Source organism: Oryctolagus cuniculus, chromosome 19 (assembly GCF_051225735.1).
Source record: "Oryctolagus cuniculus isolate XC-2025 breed Fujian yellow rabbit chromosome 19, ASM5122573v1, whole genome shotgun sequence".
Taxonomy (NCBI): domain Eukaryota; kingdom Metazoa; phylum Chordata; class Mammalia; order Lagomorpha; family Leporidae; genus Oryctolagus; species Oryctolagus cuniculus.
Genome location: NC_142885.1, coordinates 16,745,181 through 16,759,838, shown reverse-complemented (window position 1 = coordinate 16,759,838; position 14,658 = coordinate 16,745,181). Strand labels below are relative to the sequence as shown.

Genomic DNA, 14,658 nt, shown 5'->3' with positions numbered 1-14,658 from the left:
GATGGAAGATCTGTCTACTGCTGTCACTCTGCCTTTCAAATAAATAAACCTTAAAAACAAAAAACCAGCAAAACTTCACTTACTGGTCTTTGTGGTCTTGCACAAGTAATTCAAACATCTAGTGCCTCAGTTTGCTCACCTGTAAAATGGGGCTGGAGAGCGTACCTATCTGATGGAGGGTGGCTGTGAGGACTGGATGAGCTCATACAACAGGCTTGGAGCAGCCACCTCACGGGGTGCCGCCAGCTCCTTCTCCTGGTCCGAGCCTCCGCCGCTCGGACCTCCTTCCTGGCTCACGCCTGTGCACACAGCCCTTTAGCTCTGCACACCTGCCAGGCTCCTACGTTGGCTTTTTATTTTCTCAACTGCAGCTAAAACACAAGCAACGTAAAGTCTGCCGCCATGACCACTTCTAAGCGTATGGTTCTGCGGCACTCAGGACGGCCACGCTGCTCTCCACCGCCGCTCTCCGGGCCGCTTACACGGTGGGGAACTGGAACCCTATCCCCTTAAGCAGAGCCTCCCAGCCTCGGCCCCCACCAGCTCCTCTTTGAGGCTGTCTCCCTGACTGTTCTAAGGACCATGTCATGGCCCCGATGTTCCTCCACACCAGGGCAGGTCTTGGGATGTCCCTCCTCTCTGAGGCTGTCTCCCTGGACCTGCAGGTGTGCATCACCTGGGTCACTTCCGCCACCAGGCGGCTGTGAACCTGGCTGTGCGTGGATTCCTTTGAGGGCTTCCTCTCCCTGTTCTGGGGGTGCACCAGGAAGCAGGAGGCCACGCTGGGCCCTATGGGAAGTCTGCTCATCTCCCCACAGTGGCAGCTGTGCCGCGATCTCGCCCCGTCCTTGCTGACACTTGTCATCCTCTGTTTCTGTTGTTTAAGTAGTGGCCACTCGAATGGGGAGGGGGAGGCTCCCCCCGCCCATTTCCCACTCGTCACTCGGTGGCAGCTCCTACCTCCACCGCCCCTGGCTGAGTGGCATCAGCCCACTTCATTACTCTCCGCAGATCTGGCCCGTTTGTCTTTGGCCACAACGTGAGAAGCCCCGGGATCTCGGGCACCCTTCCCTGTTCCCTTCTGCCATCACCCAGGGTCAGGACAGTGCCTGGGGAACATCAGACAAACAACCAGCTGGGTCAGGATCAGGATCGAAACCTCAGTCTGTGTAGACCCAAAGCTCATGTAGGTCTCGAGGCTGCCAATCACAGCTGTGGTCAGGAACAAAAGCTGCAGACCCCACAGTCGCCTGGGCCACGGTGTGTAGGGGCCAATGACCCCGACACCTCCAGACCTGGGACGCGTCACCACCTCAGAGAACCCAAGCTTTGAAAAAACAACTCATTGGGCCAGCGCTGTGGCATAGCGCATAAAGCCACCGCCTGCAGTGCCGGCATCCCATATGGGTGCTGGTTCGAGTCCCGTTGCTCCACTTCTGATCCAGCTCTCTGCTGTGGCCTGGGAAAGCAGTGGAAGATGGCCCAAGTCTCCCAAGCCGTGTGGGAGACCCGGAAGAAGCTCTTGGCTCCTGGCTTCGGACCAGCACAGCTCCAGCCGTTGCAGCCAACTGGGGAGTGAACCAGCAGATGAAAGACCTCTCTCTTTCTCTCTGCCTTTCCTTCTCTCTCTGTGTAACTTTCAAATAAATAAATGACTTATTTCTGAAAATGTGGTAAGATGCAGAACATGAACCCTACTCCCTTAACCTCGCCTAAGCACCTGGTTCTGCGGACTTCAGAACCCATCTCCGGGCCTCTTCCTCTTGCCAAATGCTGAAACTCTGTAGCATTCAAATAATTATTTAAGAACCACAGAGAAGGGCAGACACACGGAGAGAGCTCGCAGCTGCTGGCTCACTCCCCAGGTGCTCACCATGGCCCCTGGCTGGCGCTGAAGCCAGGAGCCTAGAGCTCAACCCAGGTCTCCCCACGGGTGTTGGGAGCCCGGTCCCTGGAGCTGTCACTGCTGCCTCCTGTGACGGCCGTGGGTCTGCACTGGCAGGAAGCTGGTGTCGCGAGTGCAGCTGGGTGAGGCAAGAAGCTATGCAGGCATCCTAACCCCCAGACCAAACGCCTACCCCTCCACCAGCTGGAACAATTACTGCCCAGCCCTCGGCCACCAGCCCTCCGCTTTCTGTCTCCAAGCACTGAGCTGCTCACACAGAGGGACTTTATTATTTTTTTTTATTTGAAAGGCAGAGTTACAGAGAGGGGTGGGGGCAGATACACACACACACATACACACACACACACAATCTTCCATCTTCCATCAGCTGGTTCATTCCCCAGATGGCCACAATGGCCAGGGCTGGGCCAAGATGAAGACAGGAGCCAAGAGCTTCATGCAGGTCTCCCATGTGGGTACAGGGGCCCAAGCACTTAGGCCACCCCTCGCTGCTTTCTCAGGTGGATCGGAAGTGGAGCAACCGGGACTCGAACCAGCATCCATACGGGATGCTTGAGCTACAGGCCTGCTGGCACTGTGGCGCTGGCCCCACAGGACTTCTAAAAGTTCACCAAATACAGAATTAAATAAATTTACTTTGGATCAAAACATTTTTTGAAATCCACATGTAACTTTTCCATTATACAAGTCTTCCATGAAGGCTGCAAAGGTCCCTGGTATGCGTGGATTTCAATTTTTTTTTTCATCAACTTTGTCCTTTTGGGACTGGCTCATTTCGCTTAGCATGACTGCGCCAGCAATGAGGCAGCAGGTGGCATAATTCTATCCCTGTCTGAACGTGTCTGAATTTCCTTGTTTTCCCAAGTCCTATTCTACTGTGTCTGTCCCTTCGTCCGCTGGGGGACACTGTGGTAGCTACCACTTTTGGTTCCTGTGACTAATGCTGCTATGAATGCGGGTGGACATACAGGATCTCAGGTTTTTAAAGATTAATTTTATTTATTTGAAAGACAGAGTGACAGAGAAAGGAGAGAAGAGAAGACAAAGATATCTTCTATTCGCTGCCTCACTCCCTAAGTAGCTGCAACAACCAGGGCTGGGCGAGGCTGAAGCCAGGAGCCAGGAGCTCCATGTGGGTCTCCCACGCAGGTGCAGGGGCCCAAGCACTTGGGCCATCTTCTGCTGCTTTCCCAGGTGCATTAGCAGGGAGCTGGATCGCAGCAGAGCCGCAGGGCCTTGAACTGGCGCTTTGAAATGGGATGCCGGCATCATAGGCAGTGACGTAATCCACCGCACACAACACCAGCCCTTTTTTTCTTTCCTTTTTTGAAGGATCCATTTATTTATTTGAAAGGCAGAGTTAACACAGAGAGAGCTCTTTTATCCATTGGCTCTCTCCAAATGGCTACAACAGCAAGAGCTGGGCCAGGCTGAAGCCAGGAGCTTCACCAGGATCTCCGATGTGGGTACAGGAGCCTAGCCGTCTGCTGCTTTTCCCAGATGCATTAGCAGGGAGCTGGATTGAAAGTGGAGCAGCTGGGACTTGAACCAGCACCTATGTGGGATGCTGGCACTGCAAGTGGCGGCTTAATTCACTGTGCCACAATGCCAGTCCCCCGTTTTTCTTTTTAAAACCACTGATCTATTTTACTCGAGAAAAAGAGACAGAGAAAGCAAGGGAGCACACTCCTATCTGCTAATTCACTCTCCAAATGCCTGCAACAGTTGGGGCTGGGTCAGGCCAAATCCAATCTAGGTCTCCCACATGGGTGGCAGGGACCCAAATACTTGAGCCATCAGCTGCTGCCTGCCAGGGTGCCCATCGGCAGGAGGCTGGAACTGGGAGCAGAGTCAGGGCTTGCACCCAGGCAGTCAGGCAGGATGCAGGCGTCCCAACTGGTGTCTTCACTCCTAGGCTAAACACCCACCCCAGGGCCCAAGAGCTTTAAGCCCAGATTTAGCCTGGAGACTGGAGTATGTGCAATATATTATATCCAGGGCGAGGATGAGAATAAGGCGCTGAGACATGAGCTTCTCCATAGAAGTTTTAGTTTCACAACAAACTGGGTGGCTAAAGGTGTAAGCCAACCTTTGGGAGCTGCGGATACTGAGGTGGGCGGGGGGATCTGTTCATGCCCAGGCCCAGCACTGGAGGAAACCAGGGTGTTCTGTTTGGGGCGGCTCCTCAGATCAGAAGTGTGCAAGGACGAAAAATCCGGCCAGCGACTTGCGGGCTCAGAAACAACCCAACCTCTCGTAACTGCCCTTCTGGATCCCTGGGCGATGCGTCAATGCCGTGGAACGCGGGTGCCGAGGCCTGGACATGCACCTGCGCTGAGGACAGAGGGTGCAGGCAATCCCAGCCCTAGGGCTGGCTTCCTGGAGGCGGTGATGTTGGAGCTGACCCCGAGGGGCCGCGTGAAGAGTGATCTGGCTGGACTACAGATAGGGCGGCCACACGTTCTGGTTTGCCTAGTTGTCCGAGGTAGTTATTTTTAGTCCTTTTTGCAATTCTCAAAAGATGTCCCCATTTGGATGATAAATGACACAGTCATTTCGTTACTTATCTATTGCTACATAACAAATTACCCCAAATCTTGGGGGCTGGAAGTAGTTCAATGAACCAATTATCACTCCCGGTTCCCATGGCTTAGGAATTTGGGTGTGGCTCAGCTGGGCAGCTCTGGTTGCAGAGTTCTACCCCTTGCCTGGGGCGGGAGGACGTGTTTTCCAGGGGGCTCGGGCTCAGGGCTGGTGCTGGCTGTTCACTGTTCACTGGTCGGGGGAGGCCTCAGTAGTCCTGTCCACTGCGGGCCTCTCCCACGGGTCTGTTCCAGTGTCCGCACAACAAGGAAGCTGGCTTCCCACAGAGCCAGGGGGGCAAGAAGGAGAGCACCAGGTAGAATCCACTCTCTCTCTCGCTCTCTCTTTTTTTAAAATTTATTTATTTAGTTGACAGAGTTACACAGAGAGAAAGGGGATGCTGGCACTGTGGGTGGCAGCTTTACTTGCTACGCCACAGCACCAGCCCAGGGGTTTCATCTAAGTCTCTCATGTGGGTTGGCAGGGACCAAAGCACTTAGGCCATTAGCAGGGAGCTAGATCAGAAATGGAGCAGCCAGGATGCGAACCGGCACCCGTAAGGGCTGCCAGCATCGCAGGCAGTGACTCTACCCTCCACGCTACAATGCTGACCTGGGCTACTGCTTCTGCCGCCTTCTAGAAGAATCACAAAGCTGGACACTTAAAGGTACGGGGGAGGAGTGGGGTGGGGGCTCTGGCTTTTGAAGCAGAGTGTCAGGCTTTGGGGTATTATTATTATTATTATTATTATTTTTAAATTTTTGACAGGCAGAGTGGACAGTGAGAGAGAGACAGAGAGAAAGGTCTTCCTTTGCCGTTGGTTCACCCTCCAATGGCCGCTGAGGCCGGTGCATGGCGCTGATCCGAAGCCAGGAGCCAGGTGCTTCTCCTGGTCTCCCATGGGGTGCAGGGCCCAAGTACTTGGGCCATCCTCCACTGCACTCCCTGGCCACAGCAGAGAGCTGGCCTGGAAGAGGGGCTTTGGGGTATTTTTAAACCATCATGGTGAGGCTGTAATAGGGCATGTGTGGGGCAGGAGATCAAGGAGTATTTACAATGTGGGACAGAGTGTGTACCAGGAGCAGGGGGCAGCGTGAGGATTCTGAGCCAGGCAGGGAACCAGCACATGTAACCTACCCCAGCACCCCTCCACGGTGCCTCCTTGCGGACCCACGGGCCTCCCAGTCCCCCTCTTTGCTGGGAACCCTGCATCTCCCTTCCCACTGGATAGAAGCTTCTGTGACCCTCACCGGGCCGCAGGGAACGGCGCAGGAGCAGGTGTGCGCCGCAGGGCCTCTGCAGGAACAAAACTCACCAATTTGTAGCGACCCCAGGCTGCAGGCGCAGGCCTCTAGGCCTTTGCTTGGGCAGCTCCCCCTGCCCCAGGCACCTGCCCTGGAGACAGATGGAATCCCGCAGTGCAGGCTGCCTGCACGGCTGTGGGGCTCACTTGTGCCCCCCGACCCATCTGCACCTTGTCCGTCCCTGGCACTTCCTGACCTCTTTCCACGCCAACCTCATCTCGGCTCCTATGGTGGTGCCACAGCCTCCAGGAAGCCTGCCTCAGGTCTGAGGCCCTCCCTTCTCCAAGACGGGACCCCCCCCCCCCCCCAGTGGTGACAGAATCTCTATGATCTGGAATCACACAGCGATTGTTTGTGAAAGGAGCCTTCTGAAGTCCAAACTGCCTCTCAGGCTGCAGCTGGCCGGCTCAGGTGGACACTCCGCCCCTCGCAGCAACCCAGGCAGAGGCACGATTCTGATCCCTGTTGTACGGGTCAGAAACCGACAGCTCAGAGAAGGCAAGCGACTTGTCCAAGGTCACACTGCCAGGCTGAGATGCCTACCTGCCCAAGCAGGTGAACTGGCCACTTAAGCCTCTCTCCTGGGGATTCCTTGGAAGGTGCTCGCTGGGGCCCTTGGCCAGAAATCCTGCAGGCAGCAACACGAGGACACTCATGCAGGCCCGAACGGGCCAGAGTCCGGCAGATAGGCAGGGCGGAGGAGTCCCGGGGCAGGCACTGACTGCACACTCGCCTACGGGGTTTCTTTGCCCATCCAGTGAGACGGGCTTTCGGGGAGGGAATTTAAAGATGTCAGCAATTTAAGGGAAAATAAAGAAGAAGCCGTGGCCTCTTGCCTAGCCAAGCGGTTACGGAGACGGGTTCCTCGGCCATGCGTCCTGGGTCAAGCCACGGCTCTGCCTGGTCTGTATGCCCCTGGGCGCTCAGCTTCCTCGGTTTTCCCATCTGTACGATCGGAACCATCCGGCTCCTACTTCGCAGGGTTGCTGGGAGGGAGTGAGCTGGCAGATGTGTGGTGACTGGGAGAGTTTCTGGCGGCTGGCGCCGTGGTGCAGAGGGTGAGGCTGCTGTTTGTGACTCCGGCATCGCACATTTACAGCGTCAGCTCAAGTCCCTGCTGCTCTACTCCTAATCCAGCTCCCTGCTAACGTGCTCTGGGGAGCCAGCAGACGGTGGCCCAAGTACTGGGGTCCCCGCCACCCACGTGGGAGACCCGGATGGAGTGCCTGGCTTCCGCCTGGCCCGGCTGTTGTGGCCATTTGGATGGAAAATCTTTCTTTCCACTTTTCAGACACGTGAATGACTCTTAAAAGGAGAAGGAGAAGTGCCTGGGATATACTGAGGCTTTAGAAGTGGGAGCTGTCATTGTCGCCACCTTAGCAGTTCTTCCGGGACACTTATTTATTATCTGTTCTCAGCGTTGCCTTGCAGGTCTCCCACGAGCCTCACTACACACGGGAGAGCCAGAGGGACTCCTGGCCCTTGAGCCAGCTCCCCAGTTTCCCAGGCCCCCTCGGCCGGACCCCCAGACTTGGGCCAGCCTGGCCCATGGCCCTGACTGCAGCAGGTACCGGTTCTGGTAGGATCCAGGCAAGTCAGGTGGAGGGGCAGTACTGTGACCCTTGTGTGGAACTGGGCGGGGTCCACACTGCTGTTCTCCACCTCCCTGGGGCCAGAAACCTCCAGGGGGCTGGGAGCGCCCCTGGGAAGGTTTGTCTTTTATTTCCAGGGTCACACTGGAGGCTACAGCCCTTTTCTTTGCTGGGTTTCCTCCTGCCGACCCGTGATGCCTGGTGGTGCCCTAGCCAGGACACAGTGCTGTACAGTGCCACACCAGCCACGGCCACACAGAAAGACGGCATCATCAAAGCTTTAAGTCACCCAACCCTGGGGCAGACCACTCATAGCCTCTTATCTCACCAAGTTCAAGCCTCTTATTGTCTGAGTCAGTTAGGCAATGCCTTCTTGTTACTTCCAGCCTAAGGCATCTGGGTGAGATTCCATGGTTAGATTTCATCTCCTTGAGATTAAGTTCATCAAACCAGAGGCAGGGTCTGAGCCCAGCCCTGCGTGCAGGGGAGGCTTCCTGGAGGTGGTGGAGAGAGAGAGAGAGAGAGAGAGAGAGAGAGAGAGAACCAGGAACCTCAAAGAGTGGGCAGGCAGACAAAAGGGGTGGGACCAGGGACAGGAAGGAGTACGAATCCAGAGGGACAGAGGTGTCACTGGGGACGCGGGGGCTGCCAGGGGGCCAGGTGGGCTGGGTTGAAGAGGTTTACATGAGGGTAAAGAGGAAGGCAGGCTCACAGAGGGTCTTGCCTTCCAGCTTTGTGCCCAAACAGAAGCCTACTCAGCCTCCCTCCAAGCCTGAGTCCAGCCTGACCCAGACAAAGTCCCACATGTCAGGGGCAGAAGCCTGCTCAGCAGAGCCAGGGCCGGGGTCGCCAGGCCCTGCTGCTGCCAGGTGAGCGACTCCTGGGGCCCCCAGGGCACTTGTCAGAAACTCCCAGCCGATACCAGGCTGAAATCTGGGTCACTCTGTGCACGGGTCGGCCATCCATCAAACCGACAGTCAGCTAAGCGCCGACAAAGCAGTGTGCGCGGGACCTGGTTCAAATCCCAGCTCGGTGTCTGCCCAGACGTGTGACCTTGAGCCAGCCGTTTGATTTCTCCAGACCTGGTGTCTCCAGCTCTTGGCGGTGGCGATGGCTACAAGGCCCAAACCTTCGGTTTCTGGTGGAGCCAGGAGGGCAGGACCCAGGCAGAAGCTGAGATGTGAGGCAAGGGGAAGGGGAGGGGTGGAGGAAGGCGGGTGGAAGGTGCTGACAGACAAGCATTCCTGGGTGGGCGGGCAGGAACACAGAAGGCCCAGTGGTTCAAATCCGTGCTCCTGAACTTTCCAGTTCGGTGTGCTGCCAACAGAGGGCCTGAGCCCTGGCATGCTGCAGGTGCCCGAATCCCGGCTCCAGGCTCCTGCTGTGAAAGCAGCTGCAACAGTAGCCAGTTCACAGAGCAGTCCTGTGCGTGCTGGGGGTCCCGATCCCCTCTGCCACTCGGCCAACTCCTATTACCACCCTAAGATCTGGTGCCACCTCTTACAAGAAGCCGCCAGCACCCTCAGGCAATTCCTGAGCCCTCTCCCTCCCCGCTTCCCTGCTGTATCCTGGGGGCCATGGCCTCTTCTCTTTCTTCCCACCAGCGTCTCTCCCCCTCACCCCCTGCACGGCATGGAACGGGTCTCTCCCAATGCCTTCCCCTTCCCACGCCTCCACCCCAGGTAGATGCGAGGGAGGAAGTGACTAAGTGCGCTGGGGAGTGGAGAGGAGGGGGTTCAGGCAGGTTTCAGGGTGATATCACCAGATGTTAAGGGCTGAATGGGAATGTAGTGGGGGGTGGGGTGGGGTGCATTCCTCCCGCAGGTGCAAGGGTACAGAGGTGTGAAGGGAATGACCAGGTGAACCGGAGAGGGTCCCTGCAAGATTATTCTGGGGAGTGGCTTCCGACCAGAGTCCAGCGTCCAGGTCCCAAAAGGCCTTGAATGCCAGGCCAAGGATTCAGTCTTCCGGAGACCGGTTGAAACACTTTTCACAGGCGGCACAGAGACCCTGAGAGGACCTTGTGCTAAGTTTAGGCTCTTGGGAGTGATGACAGAGCCACAGGCCACCACCTGGGGGCAGGCACTGCAGGAAGAGCCGGGGGGACCGAAAGTTGTTCCTGGATGACCAATGATAGAATGGAAAACAGCCTAATGAATCCATCTGACACTTGCTAAAAACTCACTTCTGACATCACTTACACACACACACACAGCAGCAGCTCTGGGCCATGGGGTGCACTGTCCATTCTCCAGCGGGACAGAGTGACACCCAGAGGAGAGGGGCCTTTCCCGGGCCACTCGGGCAGAGAGAGCCCATGACAACCGAAGCCTGGCCTGAGATCACTGGGCAAACGTGCCCAGCACCCTCCTGAGCCAGATCCTGGAGACAGGGAGCTAACCTTTGACCTCTGAGTCATCTGGAGGTTGGACCGGTCACTTGGGCCTCCTGCAGCCGCACACAGGCCGGCAGAAGCTCCCCGCTGGGCCGTGCCTGTCTAGGAGTGCTCAGAACTGGATCCGGCGTTGGGGCTGGAAGTCCCTCCACCGAGAGCCCACCTTATGCTGCCTTTCTGAGAAGCCCCCAAATGCCCCCTCCTCCCAGCGCCCAGGCACCGTGCACAGCCGCAGCCTGAGTCATCACCCTCATCTGAGTGGTTGGTGAGGAGGCAGCCAGGGGGCTGCGGGGGGCTGAGGATGCTCCAGGACCTCGGCCCTGCAGGATCGGGTGGGGGTGGGGGGCGGGGACCAGAGGGCAGGTGGAGGCAGGATGCCAGGGGATCCGGTTAGCCAGGGGGCAACTCTGCAGGGGCAGTCGCGACTCTTGAGCTATGGGCTTTTGTTTTCAAATGACCTGTTTAATAATTACTCTCTTGCAATCTGAGGAGCAAGGGGTCAGTGAAGGGGAGGATTTCCAACCTCGGGACCCCAGCGGGCAGCCCCAAGCTGCCGGCAGAAGACAGTAAACAAGACGCCCCTGGCAGATCTGGCTCCATCTCCAAACAATGGCCGGACTCAGCTCCCGGTTCAGACACACACACATCAAAGTGAGATTTCCCAGCGAGAACTTTCACAGGCAAATGACAGACTCCTCCGACTCCACAGAGCTCACAGCCACAGGGGCTGCCCAGGAGGAGGGGGTGAGGGGGGGAGCTGTCACTGTACCGCTAACCTTGACCTGTCACGGACAGCCGGGGAGAACGGCGGCCACCCCGAACCCCGAAACTTCAAACCAATCTCCTGGGACCAAGAGTGTCACAATGGTGGCAAACCAGAGACTTAAGTTCGGGCAGCCGGCTGGCACTTAACACTGCACGGGACTCCTTAAAAATAAAAAAAACAACAGCCATCCCATCCCACCCCAAATCCTGTCACCTACCTTTACCTGGAGCTGGGAAAATTCAAGTTTTCCCCCTTTCCTTTTGCCTTCCAAGGCCTCCAAGTGCCCCCACCCCACCCCCCAACCTTGCAGCACCCAGGCCCAGCCTCGGGGCAGCTACATAAAAACACGCCAGCTCCTCCCCTTCCACGGTTCGGCAACCCTGGACCCCCCTACCCCTGGCCCGGACCCCCAGCAGGAAGTACCACGGCGACTCTTCCCCGACCCCTCCCCCACCACCCCCGCAGGCACCCCGACAGCAACACCCACGAACGATTTTATGATTTTTCCTGCTCCGGGGAGCGGCGCTCGGCGGCACCCCCACCCCCACCCCGCATCATCCCGCCCCCGCCGCGGCCTCGCCGGGGGGGGCGGGGGGGCCCGGCCCCACCGGGGAGGGGGGTGGGGGGCGCTAGTGCGCTTTTCCCACGTCCTCACACCTGTTTTTCATTCATTCGTTCGTTCGCCCGCTCATTCATCCGCGAGTTCGCCCTGCCCCCTACTCCCCACCCCACCCCCAGTCCCGGCCCCCGACCCCCCCCTCCCCGCCCCCGGCCCGGGCTCTCCGCGGGGAGCCCCTCCACCCCACCCCCTCCCGGGGGCCCGGCTCTGCGGGCCGCTGCGCTCCGGGCCCGAAGTTGTTTTCCGAGGCGCGGCGCCCGGGCTGCGCCTTTGTCTGTCCCCGGCCGGCGCCGCGGCCCCGCGCGCTCACCTGGTCTTGGAGGACAGGAAGGCGAGCTTGACGAGGCCGTAGGTGAAGAGCGGGAGACTCTCCTTGGCGACGCTGGCAACTTGCAGCCGGTGCTCCAGGATGTGGAGTTCCATCGTCCGCCCGCGCTGCGCGCTCCGCGGCGGCGCATCGGCGGGGGGCGAGCCGCGGCCCCCGCCCCCTCCGCGCCCAGCCGGCACCGAGCCGCCGCGGGCAGCCGGCCCGGGGGGACCGGGAGCTGGGCGCCGGGCCGGGCCGCACCCACGGGAGGCCTCCCCGCCAAGTTGCGAGGGGGCTCGGCGGGCGCCGGGGGCAGCCGGGCGGCGGAGCGGCGGCGGAGCGGCGGCTCGCAGCGCCCGGCGCGGGGAGCAGCTGGTGTTCGCTGGAACAAACAACTTGCCACTCAAACGCCGGCCGGCGCGCTGCGCGTGCGCGGCCGCGCGGCGCCTGCCGGGAGTTGTAGTCCGAGTGCCGCCGCCGCCGCCGCCGCCGCCGCCGCCGCCGGGCGGGCTCCGGGGATGGGGGGGCGCTGGGCACGCGCGAGACGGGGCGGCGCGGGCCCGGCGGGGCCACGGAGGATCCCGCCTGGGCCTGGGATCGCGCTGTGTCGCTCAGGCGGAGCCCGGGACTCGGCGCTTTTTATGGGGTGTGTTGTGGCGGGGGGGTGCCGAGCGACACCCCAAAAGACTGCGGTGTTGGGGGAGGCCCGGGTTCTGGGTCCAAAGGGGGCGCGTTGGGGACGCCCCGGGATCCTGGAGGGCTGCGGGGCGAAGGCGGGGCGGGGACCCCCGGGCTGGGGTTAGGGGGCCGGCTGCGGCCTTCCCGTCCGGCCCCAGGCCCCGGAGCGGGAAAGCCCCCCTAGCTGCTGCGGGAAATGTGCGGGAGGAGAGGCGGGCGCGAGGACCGGGAGTCGGGGTGCGTGTGTGCGCGCAGGGAACGAGGAGGCCCCGGGGGCCTTGGTCCCGCGGGGGCTGGACTCGGGCCCTCCACCTGGACTCCCGCCCGGCTACCGGGTGCTGACGTTTTCTGGGTTAAAGTTGCCGGTGCGGTGCCCTCCGGCGAGGCCAGGGGTCAGATCTGCCTGCACTGACGGACGGGCTGGGCGGGCGCTGTGCCTGTTGTGTGCCGCCTCGCCACAGCCACCGTCTCTGGTGGGCACCGTGGAGATAAAGCTTGGAGCGCACCTACCCCCCTCCCCCACTTCATTTTTTACTAAGGAATGTATCACCCTCTAATAATTTCATTGATTGATTGATTGATCGATTGCTTCTCTGACTCCCTCCCACCCTCCCCCGTAGAATCTCACTGATTTTTTTTTTCCCCTTTCTTGTTCCCTGCTGCTGACCCAGGGCTGGCAGTCAGGAAAACACACGTTCAGTGTTTGTGTCGGCCTTTGGAGTCTCACGATCTGCAAGGCTCCAGGAGCAAGGCGTTCCGGGCCAGCCACATAGCGTGGGTGTGTGCAGCCGCCGGGTCCCAGCCGGTCAGAGGCATAGCATTCAGGCTACAGGCAGGATTTGGCCAGTCTGCTGACTTCTACTCTGGATGGCCTGTTAGTATTTTCCAGTCTGCAGGCTATGACCCATGAGCGGCTGGGGAAGTCCGTTTAGCTGGGGGTAAACTGCAGATTGCAGCGACGCCAGTTCAAATCCCAGCTGCTCCGCCTCCATCCATCCAGCTTCCTGCTCATGTACTCGGGAAGGCAGCAGCTGATGGCCCAAGTACTCGGTCCCCTGCCACCCACATGGGACACCTGGATAGAGTTCCTGGCTTCCTGCTTTGGCCTGACCCAAATCTGACAGCCACCTGGGGAGTGAACCAGCAGATGGAACCACCACCCCCTGCCCTGTCACCCCGCCTTTCAAATAAATGAATTTTTTTGAAGACTAGAAGATAGAGATTCTTGTAAGGGCAGATTATTGTTAGTTTTACATGCATGTGTGCATGTGTGAACACCTCTAAAAGCCTCCACCCCCTCAACACTGCCACAGCAGAGACCAAGCCTCAGGTGGAACCCAAAGAGGAAGCAGTCAGCCAGTGCACAGCCGTTGACACAGTCACTGGTGGTGGTTTTCAGCTTCTAGCATTTGGAGTGGTTTATCGCACAACAATGGACAGCTAATACACCCCCTCATCTTCTCTCCCTCTGTGGGGATGCCCCAGCCTTCCCCCAACACCACGGTGCCCAACCTGGCTGATGTTGGAGCCCAGGCATCTGTAATCTGAGTTCCCCAGTTGATCCCCCGTGAGCATCTAGAATTGAAAAATTACCACCACTGGGAGACCTGGATAGCACCGTGCTCCAAGTGTGTCATCAGCATTACCCGGGAACTTAGAGAGATGCAAACACTCAGGCTCCATCCTCAGGCGGCTGAGACACAGAACCCCAGAGGCAGGACCCTCGGGTACGTTGCTGTTGAACAAAGCCTGCATGTGACCTTGAGGCCAGGTGACCCAGAGGTGGAACGTGGGGGCTGAGGTCACGTCTGCAGTAGGCTACTCTCTATCCTCATTTGGTTTGCCCTGGTGACCGTCTGTCCACGGAGGCCACCCAACATGTAAGTTGCTTTCTCGTGTTGTGAGCCCTGTGTCTTCATAAGGTGGAAGTGTCCACTGCCTGCCTGTGGCTCAGGGGCACGCACCTCCGCCTCGGCTTCAGGGTGAACAGCAGGTGCACTTGCACTGAGAGCTACAGAGGTGTGGGTCTTTCAGGAGAGGCAGCCGGAGTTCACTCTGTAGAGCACTCGACCCACACTTCATGGAATCCAATGACAATGACTTTCTGTGGTCAGCGATTTGGACGGGGCACATGGGACTGGCTCACCTCTGCTCCCTGATAATCCGGCCTTCGCCTGGGAGGACAGGAGTGCCGGGGTGATTGGAGGTTTCCTGGCTTGGGGCTGCAGATTGGAGCATGTCTCCACATGGCCTGGGCTTGTCATAGCATGGTGGCTGCCTCCCAGTGGGTCATTGCAAGCAGAGTCCAGAGATGGAAGGTACAAGAGAGTCAGTCTCAACCTGCATAGCCTTTTATGACCTAAGCTCAGAAATCACTGGGACATAGCATTCTTTGTAGGAACAGCCACTGGCCAAACTTGAAACAAGGGGAAAGGTCACCTTTTTTCGTTTGTTTGTTTTCCAAAGATTTATTTAATTATTTAAAAGAGTGACAGAGATAGAGATATA

At 58.6% G+C, this 14,658-nt stretch overlaps 1 protein-coding gene and 1 long non-coding RNA gene across 2 annotated transcripts in view; one reads left to right on the top strand and one right to left on the bottom strand.

Annotated features, from left to right (window-relative positions):
• CASTOR2 (cytosolic arginine sensor for mTORC1 subunit 2) overlaps positions 1-11,877 on the bottom strand; it is a 42,991-nt gene extending 31,114 nt beyond the window's left edge. Inside the window, exon 1 of the mRNA XM_070064501.2 lies at positions 11,476-11,877. Coding sequence (XP_069920602.1) covers positions 11,476-11,588 — 113 coding nt within the window. The 5' untranslated portion in view covers positions 11,589-11,877. The remainder of the gene's footprint in view (positions 1-11,475) is intronic.
• Positions 11,878-11,979: 102 nt separating this feature from the next.
• Positions 11,980-13,364, top strand: LOC138846915 (uncharacterized). The gene is made up of 2 exons (XR_011384420.2): positions 11,980-12,118; positions 12,822-13,364. It is a non-coding gene; the product is annotated as an uncharacterized LOC138846915 (long non-coding RNA).
• The last annotated feature ends 1,294 nt before the right edge of the window (positions 13,365-14,658 follow it).